Genomic DNA, 14,512 nt, shown 5'->3' with positions numbered 1-14,512 from the left:
GGGGTGGCCATGCACTTGGTGGCTTCTGGACCCCAGCTGAGAGTTGGGGGAGCCTGAGCCTGCGAGACTGAGAAGCAGGGACACCCCCACCCCTCCCCCACATTTCTGCCTCTCCCACCTGCCCCTCGTGCTGAGGGGGGCTTTCCGCACAGCAGCTCTGGGTCAGTTAACAGCGTCCTTCCAGCAGCTCCCACTTGAGACTCGGCCCTCCCTCTCTCCCCGGAGGGGCAGTGCGCCTCCACCGTGACACCCGCCGGGCGCAAGGGCCTGCGAACCCCCGGCCTCCTTTGTGCGGGGCGTTCAGTTGTGGGGCTGGGCGGTCCAGGGTGCACGGCTCACAGGGGAGTAGCAGGCGGACCTTTCCCAAGGAGGCAGCACCTTGGGGACTCCACCAGGGGCTCAGCCTCCCTGCCCCCCCCCCCCCCCCCCCCCGGCACTCTCTCCAATCTCCCATCACCAGGGAAGCTGGCTCCCTGTCCGTCCTCAGCTTCCCCAGCTCGGGGTCGGCCAGGCCTCGGGAGGGAGACAAATCACCAGGCCGTTCACTAGATGTGTAGGCTGACCCCACCTCTCAGCATTTTTACTCTAAATCAATATTTAATCTAAAATAAGTCTCACCTTCATTCTGACCTAAATTCAGGCCTTATTGAGCCCTGAGGCCCAATACAACGGCTTCTTTTAAACCATGGTCTGTACATGAGCTCCCAGGGAGAGGGGAGGGCAGGTCCTGTCTCGCCTGCTGGGCTCCCAGTTTCTGTTTACAAAGGGCAGGGGGCGCCCATCCGCACCGCGGCCCTGGGCGTGGAGGAAGCATCCACAGCACTCCGTGCTCCGAAAGCACGGCTGCCCAAACCAGGGGCTGTCGGGTGAAACCCTGCGAACACTCCCCTGCCTGCCTGTGGTCCAGAGTCAGCAGCCTGCTTCCAGCTGCTTGCAGCGCGCGGAAGAGTAGGCCGGTCCTCCGGGCGACCGTCTGCGGCGGCAGTGAGAGACCCAAGCTCGAGCTCCCTCCCGGCCCTGGGCCATAACTCCGGACCCGCGGCCCCCGCGCGGCAGTCAGAGTGGGCGCGCACCAGCTCCGCCGGGGGCGCTATTAGCGGCTGTGTGTTGAGCACGAATTGAGCACCTACTCTGGGCCAGGCACAGGCCAAGCTACCGCGAGGTAGGGCGACTCTCCGCACTAATCACACGACAAGGCCAAGGCTGAAGTCATCCAGCCCCTTGTTGCAGGACTTAACTGAACCCGCCCCTGCGCCGTTGACCCTCCAGCCAAGCGCCGGGGCCTGTGGCCGTTCCTGCAGCGGCCAGAATCCGGCTCCTGGGTTCCGAACTATTTGTTCGTGGAGGCTTCTCAGCGCAGTTCCCTGGGAAGCGCTCAGCCCCTTGCCTGAGGGGGGGGGGGGGGGGGGGGGGGTTGAGATTTCATCTGGATGATTTTGAAGGAGGGTTATCAAGTGCGTGCGGGCACGGAGCTGGGCGTGTACATATACCCATTCGTGTGCATGCGCATGCCAGCCTAACTACAAATGCGGTGCACAGACACGAGAGTGGGGGCGATGGGGGCAGGGAGGGAGGAGCAAGGGACGTGGAGTCCACACTAAATCCTGCAAGGAGGCTGTCATGGTCTCATGTGATACATGAGAACGCAAGGCCGTGTGATCGGCGCCTCCTGCTAAGGCCCAGTGGGTCGCGGGTAGATGCGGCTGCTCCTCGATGCAGCCTTCGGCGCGTGCGCCAACTCCAGGGGCCAATCAGGCTCAGCCAGACTCACTGTCCCTTTGTCTCAGCCCCCACTCGGGCCCTGTGGGTGTGAGCCCCGCGGGAAACCTCCACTACTGCTAGCTCTGTGACTTTCGACCGTGCTTCAGGGCACGGGCCATTCCACGGTGAGCCCAGGAGGCTGGACGGCTCTCCTTAGCGCCCCACCCCCACCTCCCTCGGTTAAACTGCTGGCTGGCTTGTGGCTTCGCTGGTGGCTGTCACGGGACTCCCAGCTTCCTCTGAAGCTTCCAGCCCTCAGGTCTGCAGAGTTGGGCGCACTGGTCCTGCTGGACCTCCCTGTGTACGACCTCGGTCACAGAACCAAAGTGGAGTGCGGACCAGCCCCCTCCCCCATGGTGGCAGGCCTGTGCGCAGGAGGCCACTGGTCCGGATGGCAGCCCCTGGTCCTCTGGCCCTACCCTCCCGAGTGAGCGGGTGGGGCAGCGGGACTCAGTGTTCTCACTGCCGCACCTGCTGGGGACCGTCAGCCCAAGCACAAAGCCCAGGTGCTGGCCGGCAGCCCAGTCCTCTGATCTCCTGGAGAAACGGAGGTCTGCCCCAGGGCACTGGGGCCCGTGGATGGGTGACAGAGGCCAGCGACCACCTCCCCCGGCTCAAACCACACTCCTGGGCCAGAGCCGAGAGGGGCAGGGGCGCCCTGTCTCCTGGGCCACACTTGCCTGGAGCTGGGGGGACAGGGTGGCAGGTCAAGGGTCAAGGGCCTCAGACTCCTGCACTTCTCGGTGAAGCTTAGCTTTTCTACGACACATGTGCTCTAGAAAACAGAGCATGTGCTCTATGCCATTGTCACCGACACTTCTCCCCACTGACGTCCATGCCCCCTGGGGACGGGTCCGGCTGAGCACCCACCAGCCATCCTGGAAGCATCTTTGCATTCATGTGGTGAGAAACCAGCTGAGTCCTGACCTTGGCTGTCCCGGGTGGCACTGACTTCTGGCCTTGTCCCTTGACACCCGGGCGAGAGAACCAGAGTCAGGTTCCAGAGCTGTCCCAGTGCCCTGAGCGAGATCGTGGGCATCCAGAGAGAGCAGGCCCAGGGCAGCCGGCCCCAGACACCCTGAGACGCCGACCGGGGCCTCTGCAGACGGGGCTCTCCCGGGAAGCTGGCATCCCACCGACACAGCCACGACACCGTCCTTTTCTCCAGGGTGTTGTTTTTACCCGTTTCCAGAAATATTGCTCAGGAGAAAATCCGAGACCCCGCTCACATCTGCCTGGTCGGAGCTGCTCTGCGTTCACCCAGCAGCATCACGTGCCAGGGTGCAGCCCCACTGTCTCTGCTCGGAAGTAAGAGGGCTCCTCACGGTTCTATCCGCGGCTGCTTGTGAATCACATCAGGGCTGCCGTCCAAATCACATTCTAAAACCTGTGTTTGAAACCACAGAAACAGTTTTCAAAGATCTCTCCTGCTGTGAGTAGCCCGGACAACTCCAGATACCGTGGACTCCCCAATAACCCGCGCCTGTCACCTCGCCAACGCAAATCCAAGAGTGCTGAGATTATCGCTGTCAGCTGCCGGCCAGGCCTCCGTGTGCCACTGGCAGCCCCACAGCCGCTCGGCCACCACGTCCAGGAGCTCACGCCCACACCCAGGCCGAGACTTCCTATCACACAGGAAACTTGGGGAAGAAAAGATCCCACGGCAGTATTTTTCTCTCAGTAATTCTACATCACCAAAGTACATGCCCAACACAAAGAAATGACATCGTATAAGCACTGAAGAGAGCAGTGGCAGGAGGCTGGTGGCCTCTGACCCAGAGCCCTCCCCCGCAGCAGCGCCCCTGCAGGAGCTGAGGCCGGCCCTGTGTCTGGGGACCTGGCAGTTCTCCCTTCTCCCCTGCGCACTCCGTCCTGGCCCCTGTCTGCACGACGTTCTCTCCCCCACAGTGGCATTTGGAGCCACCTAGCTGGATCTTTGGGCCCAGGGCTGTAGCTTTGTCCCCACCGGAGGAGCACCTCTCTTCCCCAGAGAAGTCCCAGGCCGGGTACCCATGGGCTCAGCGTCTGTCACCTGCCCACCCACGAGCCAATTACTGTTTTCGGAGAAACAAGCCCTTCCACCCATGCCAGAGGCAGGGAAGGGTCACTTCCTGAAGGTCATCAGGAAGGTCAATGCCCAGGCACAAATCCGGGACATGGCTGAGAGCCAGACGACCACCGCCAGCGCATCTCCTGCCAGGACCTCTTCTCAGCACCCGCGTTGGTCACTGGCCCCGTCCCCCTGCTGTGGGACCTTTAGATCTTTGGTGAGAAAATACATCGGGACGTACAGCTCTCCAGCATTTGGAATGACGCTGATTGTGTGCAACGCAACAGCGTGCACGTGGATGCGCATCTGGTGCGCTCACCCTCGGTCCTTCGAGATGCGGGCTCTGGATGCTAAGACCCTCCAGGCCGCGCCTCGGTCCTCTGGCCGCCTCGAATCCCGCTGCCCCACAGCGCGGACAGCTGCAGGGGCGGCGGGCGAGGGCAGAGAGCCGGAGAGAAGGCCCAGAGGCTTGACCGAAATGCGTGCCACTCGCGTCCCCGCTAGGGGTGCCGGTGGAAGCCCCGCCCACTGGTGTTTCCCGGAGCTTTTATTGGACTGTGGTTGAGCCCGCCCCCTCCGCTGGAATCTGGGGCGGGGTCTCGCTCCCTGGGTCCCCAGTCTACGCAACCCTGGTCTAGGTTCGGATCCTCATGACCCCTGACCCCCATCTGCCAGACCTGGAACTAAAGTGTCATCCCAGAGTCCGGGGAACGTCTGGGGGCGGGGGGGGGGGGGGGGGAGGGCGCCTTCAGGGCATTTCAACGCGCGCCCCCTCGGCCTGCGCTTCAGGAGACGTGGAACCCAAATCAGTGTCTGGAGAAATGACAACGCAGCTCGGGGCGGGTGACCGGCTCCCGGGGCCGCCTCAGCTCACACCGAGCTTTGCCTTGTGACGCTCCCCCCCCCCCCCCCCGCCACCAAAGGCCTCTAGAAAACACAGTAAATCTTAATCCACAGCCACAAAGTCAGGTGCGCGACCCATCTCGTCCAAACCCCGCTGCCCCGAAGGCTCAGGGCTGTGCCGTGGGTCATGTGACCTGTTGCTGGGGTCAAGGTTCAGCAGCAAACCCCAGGAGCGTGGGGTTTCCGAGGGTTTGGAATCCCGGGTGCGTTGCCTGCTGGGCTGAGGGAAGGGACGGGACTGGGGGTGCAGGGCTCAGGCCTGCCCCCATGCCCCCCCCAAAACTGGGGGCCTGGCTGGTGTCTCTGAGCCTTCCTCCATCCAGGGTCAAGAATGTGACACCCACCTCATGGGGTCCCTGTGCAGGTACAAACCCTGTGTCCCCTGAGAAACAGCCCGGGTCACCTCGGATCCGCCCTCCTCACCCTCCAGTCACAGAGGAGCCGATGTCCTCTGCCTGTCGGGTTGTGACGGGCGGGGACATTTGTCAGCCCCTCGCTCCCGGGAGCTGGGACTCGGTGCAGAGTGGGGGACCACGGGTTATGGTGCCGTCCCCCAGCTCACACTTACTGTCCCCAAAGCCCCAGATCTGCGACTTCCGCTGCTTTCGTAATCGACAGTCCGGTGTGAGGCAGATTTCCCCTCCGTGGGTGAGGGGTCCCAGGAGACCCCCCCTCTGCACACAGGGGATTTCGGCTCAGCCTAGAGGCTCTTGGGGCAAAAGGCTGGCACCCCCAGAGGGGATGTCCTGTGGGTCAGCCCACGGGTAGAGCATCCTGCTGGACGGGGATCGGGGATGCGGGGCCTTCGCTCCCTGACCTTCAGGGGAGGGAGAGGGCGGCAGGCACTGTCCCCTCCTCCCCTGCCCGACCACTGGTGCCCGGTCCCCTCACACCAGCTGGCTCCGGAGCCAGGCCCCACTCAGTACCCTGGGCTCTTCAGGAACCTCCCTGGGGTCCCTGGTGACACTGGCAGAAGGTGGGGGGGGGTGGCGAAGTGGCCTGGGCCCACCTTGAACCTTCAGGCCACTGTGTCCCTAGACCCTCTCCTGACATATCAGCAGCGGCCTTGGCCAGGTCCCCTGGGTCAGGGAGGAGGTGCTGGGCTCAGCAGGGGTCAGTTTGGATGGGCGGGGGGAGTTTGTGCACCTTGGGTGGGGAGGGGGCAGAGGGGGGAGTGGGCTGGCTGACCTGCACTGTCCCTGTGGGGCGACAGCTCAGCCCTGCTTTCCCCGGCCACCCTCCCCCGTGTCCCCTGCTGCCCTGTGTCCCGCGTGACCACACCCTCCCGCGACGGTCGTCCCCCGTCCTTCCCCACGGCCCCCTCCCTGGCGCCTGGGCCCGCGCCCGCTCACAGCCCGCTCTCCCGCAGGGCACCGGCTCGGAGTCCGAGGACGCGCCGCCCCCGCACTCCTTCGTCAACCACTACCTGAGCGACCCCACCTACTGCGGCTCCTGGAAGCGGCGGGCGCCGGGCGGGCGCGCTGCCCCGCACCGCTACGAGGCGGTGGCGGCGGCCGAGGGCCCGCCCCTGCACACGGTGGTGACCACGCAGAGCGCCGTGTTCGCGCCCGCGGGCCTCGGCGCCCGGACTCCGCTCACCGGCTTCTCGTCCTTCGTGTGACCGGCCTCGGCCTCGGCCACCGCGCCGACCTTCGGACAAGCGTCTCCGGCGGCGACGGAGCTCAGGCTCCTGCCGGCGGAGATCCCGGCGGGCCGCGGCCTCGCCTGCTCGGGAACACTAGGTTTCAGTTAGGAAGGTTTTTTTAATGGCTTTTTGTAACATCGCTGCAGGAAGCGGGTCTCTTTGCTTTCTTTTCTTTTTACGAGAAGGCGTATCTCGCGGTGCGAAGGCGCGGCCCCCGGACCCCGCAGGCCCCAGGCCCGGCTCTCCATCCGCCCGGCCCGAGGGGAGGAGGAGCCGGAGGGTCCAGCGCGACCCCCGCCTGCCTCCAGGCCACCGGCCTCTTCTCTACCTCCTGGGCCGCCTCCGTCCGGACAACCAGCGGCTCCGTCCCGGGGTCCGAAGAGCGAACGTGCGGCCTGGGCTCCGCGCGTCCCGGCCCGGCTGCGTCTGTCCCTGAGACGCTCTGGCCGGGCGCTTGCTGGTCGAGGGGTCCGCCTGACCCTGCTGGGGGCGCGGCGGGAGACTCTGAGGTGCTGTCGTCCGACCAGTGACGGCCCAGCGGTGAATCGTGGGGCTCTTGTCTTCCTTTCTTTCTTTAAACTGGATAGTGCAGGAGCAGGAGCCCCCCCTACGCTGGAAGCCCCCGCCGGCCCAGCAAGCTAGCTGCCCTCCCCACCCCACCCCCGCCCCCACGACCGCAGCCCCCGCCAGCGCGCGAACCCGGGGGAGGACAGTGCGTCCGGAATTGCCTGCTGCGTGAGAGGGTGCGTTGTTAACCAGAGTACTTTTTAAATCTTTTTATCTTTTTTTAAAATATGTCACATGAGATGAATGAGTCTCTGCTGTCTCCAGGTGCCTTTTTATTAATTGTGTAGCTTTGTACATGGGAAACACGGAAAGCGGCAGTGTCTCCAAATGAAGCAAACGGCTCTGAGAAAACGAGGTCCCGACCTGCCTCGTGCACCCCAGCCCCGCCCTGCACCCCAGCAGCCAGCAGCCCCCCCCACACTGTGCACACCAGCCCCTGCGTGCCCGCGGGCACGGCCCTCCCCGTGAGCACCATTCCGCTGGCCTCCTGGCTGCCACTGCCCACTGCTCCGTGACAGCAGTGCGGTGTGGCTGCTGTCCCTTCCCTGGGCGCCAGCTTTTCAGGCTTACCTGGTTTTCTGGAAAGTTCTTTTCCTCTGTTATTGCTTTGTGTTAGATTTTTTAGCTACAGGAAAATAGCACACGCCACTTTGGAAACCTGCGAGTGAAGCTGTAGCTGTGCATCCAGCCCACCCCTCACATTGCTGGTGACAGGCGCCGGCGTGGCTGAGGCGCAGGCGGCCGGTCCCCCAGGCAGAGCCCAGGTCTGGATGTCACGGGAGGGCCCCACGTCCCCCCTCACCGGTAGGACTGTGACATATGAAAGGCCCACGGCCACTCTGTCCGCACCCCCAGAGCGCAGGGAGCAAGGGTGCAGAAGGGCTGGGGTGGGTCCAGAGCCTGCCTGAGGCCTCGGGGACCCTGTGCTCTGTCTTCTGTGGGACCCTCCATGGGGGCGGAGTTTGGCCCTCTGCCCCCAGAGTTTCTGTCTGTGGCCGGGGGCCAAGGGGAGCCTTGTGCTGGGTGGGAGGCCCCTCTGCAGTTTCCCGAATGTAGCAGGTATGGGAACGCTCCTTTCCCTCCCACTGCCCCCCACCCCACTGCCCGCCCTTCTCTCTCAGCAGAGGAGACATTCTGAGCCAAAACTAGGCGCTCCGCCCAAAGCCACTTCTGCTGAGAATCGCGCCCCGCTGACTGGACAGGACACCCCTGGGGCCCAGAGCCCCTCTTTCCTGCCAGCCCCAGTCGGTGACGCGGTCAGGAAGCGGGAGGCTGCAGCCCAGATGTGTGGGAAGACGAACTGTGACCGGAGAAGGTGCACTGACCGCCTCTCTGCGCTCTGCACCCTGCTCCGCAGGGCAAGGGCTGGCCTGCTCTTTGCAGCCCCACCCCACACGCAGAGAGAAAAACAGTCAGCAGACCTCACTTGTGTGGAAAGAGGGATTTTCAGAAGACGTCCGAGGCTGCAAAGCCAGGAACTCTTAAAACCCACTGACCACAGCTCCTAAGCGTCTTTTCGGCAGGATGGCGTCACCTGTCCTAAGTGGCAGAGGCTCCCAACTGGCCCTGGAGAAGGGATCTGTCACCTGTTTCAGGAGGGGAGGGCGGCAGTGACACAGCACACTAGCGTCTCCACTTGTTCGTGCGTTGCTCCAATTTCACTGGGTGTGCATGACCGGTCGCTCATCCCCGCGAGAACCGGGTTGCAGGGGGTTGGGAGGAGTGTCCATCTCGTTTACTGGCAGCTCTGCGCCTCTGTGATTGGTGTCCCCGTCCCCACCGCAGTCAACCAACCAGCCTCGACACATTCTGCTGAGTCAGTTTGCAGTGATGGGTCTCGTCCTCCCTCCCGGTGTAATTCTGTCTCCCAATGAGCGTGGGGCTACAATGCACAGCCCACGCCAGCAGCGGAAAATGCACGTCCCCTGGCTGGATGGCCCTGCACTCTGGCTCTCCCTCCCCCCTGCCCTGTCCTGCCACCGTCCATCCTCACTGGTCACCGGGCGCCGTCTCCCTTCCCTGGGACAGATGGGGACACTCCGGCGGGTCTTCCTTCTCAAAGTTCACACCCAGAGCACCGTAGGGACAGAGGACTTTGTCGTTCCCCCAGGCCTCCACCGAAGTGCAGGCTCAACCCCGGACGTTAAAGCAGCCCTCCCTTCTAGAAATCGGCTCCATTGCTCTCTGTCTCCTGGGAATTTGTACAGTTCTTTCCAGTCAGAAAAGAGGCCCCCGCTGCTCAGAACGCCGCAGTCAGCAATGTGGTGGCTTCGATGCGGTCAGTGCGGTGCTGGGGGCCGGCGGGACACTCCTCCCCTCGACGCGGTTCCCCAGCAGAATGTCTTCCCAGATGACAGTGGTGGTGTGTAAGCCCTTCCGTAGAGTCCTTCCAATTCCATGTCCCTCCGCTCAGAACGAGGCTGACCTGAGTGAGTTGCAGAAACCAACAGAATGAAGCGAAGTGATGCTGTGTGACTTCCAAGGCCGCTTGCCCCGGAGGCGTCGGAGGAAAGCAGATGCCACGGGAGACACACAACTGCACCTCGTGGGCGGGGCTCGTGGCAGGGCTCCGGCACCAGCTGCATCGCCTGCAGCACCAGCAGCTGCTGGCTGGGTGCACCAGCGTGGCTGTCTTTCCGGACTGGACCTCGGACACCTGCACTCCAGCCACATCTGAAGGCACCGGCATGGGCGATGCCCAGCGAGAATGGCCCCCAAACCCATCCTGCTCTCCTGTCCCAAAACGTCGTGAACAAATCACATAACTGCTGGCTACACCCTAAGTGTGGGGAGACTTGTTTGCAGAAACTGGAACCTCAGTTCACCGCAGAAAAATAGTTATTCCCTACTTGGTTCCAAGGACCTGGCTCTGCATTAACAGCAGAAGGCACCCCCCTCCCAGGTGAGGGCGCTAAGACACTGCGCAAGCCCCCAGGACAGGGCAGGCCACTGGGGAGCCCAGAGCGTGCTGGGTTCCCAGCCTCGGCATGTCTGTGGTCACCCACCCACAAAAGTTACAGGCCCTGCCCCCCACACTTCAACCATACACACACGTGCAGCCTTGGCCCAGAGTTCTGGGACTGAACAGGGCCTTGGCCAGAAAGGACGGAAGTGACTGTCACCCAGCCAGGTGAGACAGCATCATGCTCGTTGCTCCTTAAGCCTGACCTCATTGCCTGGCATTTGTCCACCAGATTTGGGGAACCTGCTTTAGTGTTCTTTGAAAAAGAGCTACCACAACAGAGTGCCAGCCCCTGCAGGAGTCCCACCACTCCAAAGACATTCCAGCTTGGCTCAGGCATGCATTTGGCCGCAATTAAGGGAAAACTTGAATAATGGGGGGTTTTAAAAGAGGGGATTATTCCTCTCACAATAATCTGGAGGTGGGCAGTTGTTGGCATTGCTTTAGCGGCTGTAATGATGTCATCAGAGGTCCAAGCTGTGTTAGCTCTGAGACACCTATGTGTGTGCTTTTGCCTCATGGTCATAAGATGGCTGCAGCAGCACCAGGTATCACTTCTGCTAACAAGGCAATGGGAAGTGGGGAAGCATGAGAAGTTGCGTCATCATGTTTTTGTTTTTGTTTTTAACAAAACCAAAAGTTTCCCCAGAGCTCCATGTAGGCTTCTTCTCCTTGGATTTCAGGGATCAGAACTGGATCTCATGGCTCCCCCTGGCTGCAGAACAGACTGGGGACCGGGGAAAAGCTTTGTCTGATTGTTTTAGATGAACATGAGTCATCACTTGGGGCTGGGTGCATTGCCACCTTCCATTCAAGCTCCTCGTAAGCAAAGAAGGGGGTGGTGAGTTTTAGGTGCACAATTAGCAGTGCCCACCCTCATCACTCGGCCAGGTAAATGGCTTAGTGGTGAGAACAGGACACCTGAGCCCAGGAGCCTCAGTTACTTATCTGCAAAACAGAGCAACGCCATGTCCTCGGCGTTGAGAGGATGAAGCGTTCCTGGAAGACAGCCAGGCTGCCTCCTCTATCTGAATGCATCGCAAAGCGTCGACCATTACCCTGGCGATGGGTGACACAGTTCTTCCGCAGTTCTGGCTCTGACTCCAGCAATCTGCCGCAAAAGGAAAAAACTGCAAAACTGGGTGCTCGAGAGAAACCGCTGTGCTGTGAGTCACACCCGTGTGGAGCCGGCGAGGTGAGCCGAGGGCCTGTCTCCAACGGCCGGGAGATGCTGGATGGAGCCAGAGTCACGGCTTCTGCACTCCATGCCCTTACAACCGTGGCCATGGTGCCCGGTGGGGGCACAGGTGCACGCAGGCCTCTCTGACACTGACTCAGGGGCACTAAACCATTCGTTTCCTTGGTGTTTTTATCGTTTTGTGGGATCGTTACCTCCCTCAGAAGCACGTCTGTGCCCACTTCAGGGGCAGAGAATGGGCTGACATTTGCCCAGGGAGCTGTGATCAGGGGTACCAGGGACGGCAGTCAGCAGGACGCACTCGTGTCCCCAACCCAGATGCGTTCTCTCTGCCTCATCTCATCTTGTTGTCCTCAATCAAGCCTACCCTCTGTCACCAGCCCAAACGGGGACTGGGTGCAGTCTCCCCTCCCAACAGAGAAATTCCTCTCATCACCGTGTCCCAAGACCAAGCCCGAGGCTGCTTCTCACCAGGATACAGTAACTTATTAAACTGCTCCATCACCTTCCGAATGAACAGAGCTGCATAGGGCGTTGCTCTGCACCTCCGCCTGGAAACCCCGCGTAAGGAACAAGAATTGAAAACCTCCCTACACTCCATTTTCAGGGACACCAGAAAATAGGTACAGTTCACAGACTCCGAAGCACATGAACAGACAGGCAAGACAGGCAGGAAGGGGACACGCCAGGGGGACCAGAGGTTCGCTGGAAACATGGCCACTGCTCCACGGTCTGCAACCTCGAGCGTGGGGACCAGGGCGGGAGGCGGGGAAGGCCATCCCAGGAGCTGGTTTGGTTCTGAGCAACCGGAGCAGGCTTGGAGAATGGAGCTGCCTTTACGACAAGCATCCTAGATCAGGCGGAGAGAGGAAACAGTGGCCCGGGTTAGTGGACTCCGTCCGGCCGCCCCTCCAGGACTTCCGGCAGAGAGGTCACTCTGAAGGTCACTGGGGGTCTGCCCAAATCTCTCCTTTTTGCAAGCATTTCAGCGGAGCACAAGGCAGCCCACGTGGAGACTACACCTCCCAGACTCCCTTGCAGTGAAATGTGGTCATGTGACTTCTACCCACCAATGGGATGTGAGCATGAGACTGCAGAACTTCTGGCCTTGCGGGCTCACTGATCAACCAGTGGCGATGCCATCAAATCACAACGGTGAACGATTGTGCATTTTACTTATATAAATTTAACTTAAAAAAAAAGGAAGCGTAAACAGGGAGCACGAGGCTAAGGGTGGGCATGCTAAGTGGCCTACGACAGCCGAATGGAGTCGGTGAGTGCTGAGCCCGGACCGTAGGCGGGCGCTGACCTGGTGACGGGACTCAGTTTCGCCACGACAGGGGATGCGCTGGCTGTTTCAGAACAGAGCGTGATGTGACTGAGTAACATTTCAGGAAGTGGTGGCTCTGTGCCTCTTTCCAGTGGGCCCATCCCAGCCTCTTGCCAGGCACGCTGCTGCTGATCCTGGCCACCAGGCCCCCAAGCCTCTCCTGTGTGTCCGGGGTCACGCGGCCTCTGCCTCCCCCCAGACGGGCTGCAAAGTGCCCCGTCCCCGCGTCGGCACTTCGAGGGCTGTGAGGACGGGCGGCAGCCTGACGCCGGCTTTGTCAGCCTTGGAACGGCTGCTAGTTGTACAGGCAAAGGCGCCTCATCTGGCCATTCTGCCAACAGTGGCCCCAGCAGAGCAGCTGCGTCCAGTGCCCGGGGCCAAACACAGGGAGCCCCGGGTTTGGGAGGGACCCCGTCACCCCTCCACTTCCACAGTCTGGTTATTTCGGTCCTCCAGCTGGCCTCTCTCCGCTCTGCCCTCTTTCCCACTCTCGTGTCCTCGGGCCATATCAGCCTCCTCGTTGTCCTCTAATGCCCCAGTGCCTTTGCACAGGCTGCTCAGTCTCCCTGGGACACAACCCCCCCACACGCCCCCCCGAAGCTGCAGAGCTTGGCATCTGTCCTCCTTCCGGCGTTCGCCCCAAGGCCACCGTGTCAGCAAGTTCTCTCCTGACCCCTCAACACACCGACACCGGCCCCGCGTGCCCCGTCTCTGTCCCCGCCCTGTTTTCACCTTGCCCTTCATCTACTGCCTGCGTTTGCTGTTGTCCGCATGTCCCTGCCAGAATGCAAGCTCCAGGCCAGCGGGAAGTCTTTTATTTCCTTTATCCGCTGATATGTCACCCAGAAAAGTGCCAGACTCCGAGTAGGCAGGCACTCAATAAATTTTGGTTGAGTAAAGAAGTGAAATAAAAATAAAACAACTGCCGGCTCTTTCTTTCATGAGAAAGTGCATCTGTCAACATCACAAAATAAATGAAATCGTGCGGCCATCAAAACACACCGTCTGTGGTGTAGCCTTCTGAAGTATGGGGACACTCCACTCCGCTCAAGCGACTGTCACTCTTTTCATCCTATCAGCGGCACTGAGCGGTGTCCCCACTTCCCGCGGGGACCAGCCGTGATTTTCTCCCTCCCGCGGGCGCGGAGAGTCACGGCCCACCCCCACCAGCACGCATGCGCAATGGTAGGCTGGTTCCACCGCTGTAACACAGATCTCCGCACCTTCAATCCAAAGTCTCTTGGCCCCTTCGCACGGAGCCATATGACTGCCCGGCCACTCCCCCCAGGTTCTGCCTCCATGGGGCGTGGCCATCGCTCATTTAACTGCTGCCAGCAGCGAGTGCTCTTTCACTTCTGCTTCATTTTCCCGATGGAGGCCCATCACGTGACCCCAGAGGCCTGAGACGGAAAGGAGGGGAACCGGAAATACTGGTGAGCCGTATCCCTGACCACGAGGGCCGCCGAGTACCTTTCACGTGTTTTCTGAACGCTCTTTCTCTTGTGTCAGTTTTTCTAATAAACGTGTTTTCTTCCTTATTAAATTGGAAGGGCTCTTTGTACAATTCGAGTCACCCCTTTGCTTTGGCCATAAATTCTCAACGTGTGTTGCAGTTTGTCTTTTGACTTAGGATCACTTCACGGTGTTTCACGCCATGCAGGGTTTAGCATATTTAACACCTTTCCGCTGTAAAGTAAACACAAGGACAGACGGACAGACGGGACGGACGCCCTGCTGGAGGAGCGAGGGTGAGGCAAACGGCCTGGGAGACAGCCCCAGGGCAAGCACGGCCTCCCCGGCTCCCCGCTGACAGCTCCCAGTTCCCCCCCCCAAACAACCCCTCCGCCCCCGCCCCGTGTGGTCATCACGTCCTTGCATGTCTGAGTAAATTCATCACTCAGCCTAGGTTCCTGGACGTCCTCATTCAGTTTTGCCCAGTTTTTAAAAACTGTGCTGTTCTTTCCCCCCTAGAAGTCTGCACTTCATTTAGTTTTGACTTTGAAGTTTTATTTTTCAGTTACAGGTGACCTACAATGCTGTCAGCTTCAGGTGTGCGCCCCAGTGCTGCAACGTTTCGCAGCTCAGTGATTCCCTCG

At 60.9% G+C, this 14,512-nt stretch overlaps 1 protein-coding gene across 2 annotated transcripts in view; it reads left to right on the top strand.

Moving 5' to 3' along the window:
- The window catches only part of SDK1 (sidekick cell adhesion molecule 1), a 576,882-nt gene extending 563,482 nt beyond the window's left edge, over positions 1 to 13,400 (top strand). For both annotated transcript variants that reach the window (XM_053926257.2, XM_053926258.2), the window contains one exon: positions 6,084 to 13,400. In XM_053926257.2, coding sequence (XP_053782232.1) covers positions 6,084 to 6,335 — 252 coding nt within the window. In that variant the 3' untranslated portion in view covers positions 6,336 to 13,400. The remainder of the gene's footprint in view (positions 1 to 6,083) is intronic.
- The last annotated feature ends 1,112 nt before the right edge of the window (positions 13,401 to 14,512 follow it).

Source organism: Desmodus rotundus, chromosome 6 (assembly GCF_022682495.2).
Source record: "Desmodus rotundus isolate HL8 chromosome 6, HLdesRot8A.1, whole genome shotgun sequence".
NCBI classification, from domain to species: domain Eukaryota; kingdom Metazoa; phylum Chordata; class Mammalia; order Chiroptera; family Phyllostomidae; genus Desmodus; species Desmodus rotundus.
This window is presented reverse-complemented; position numbering and strand designations above follow the sequence as displayed.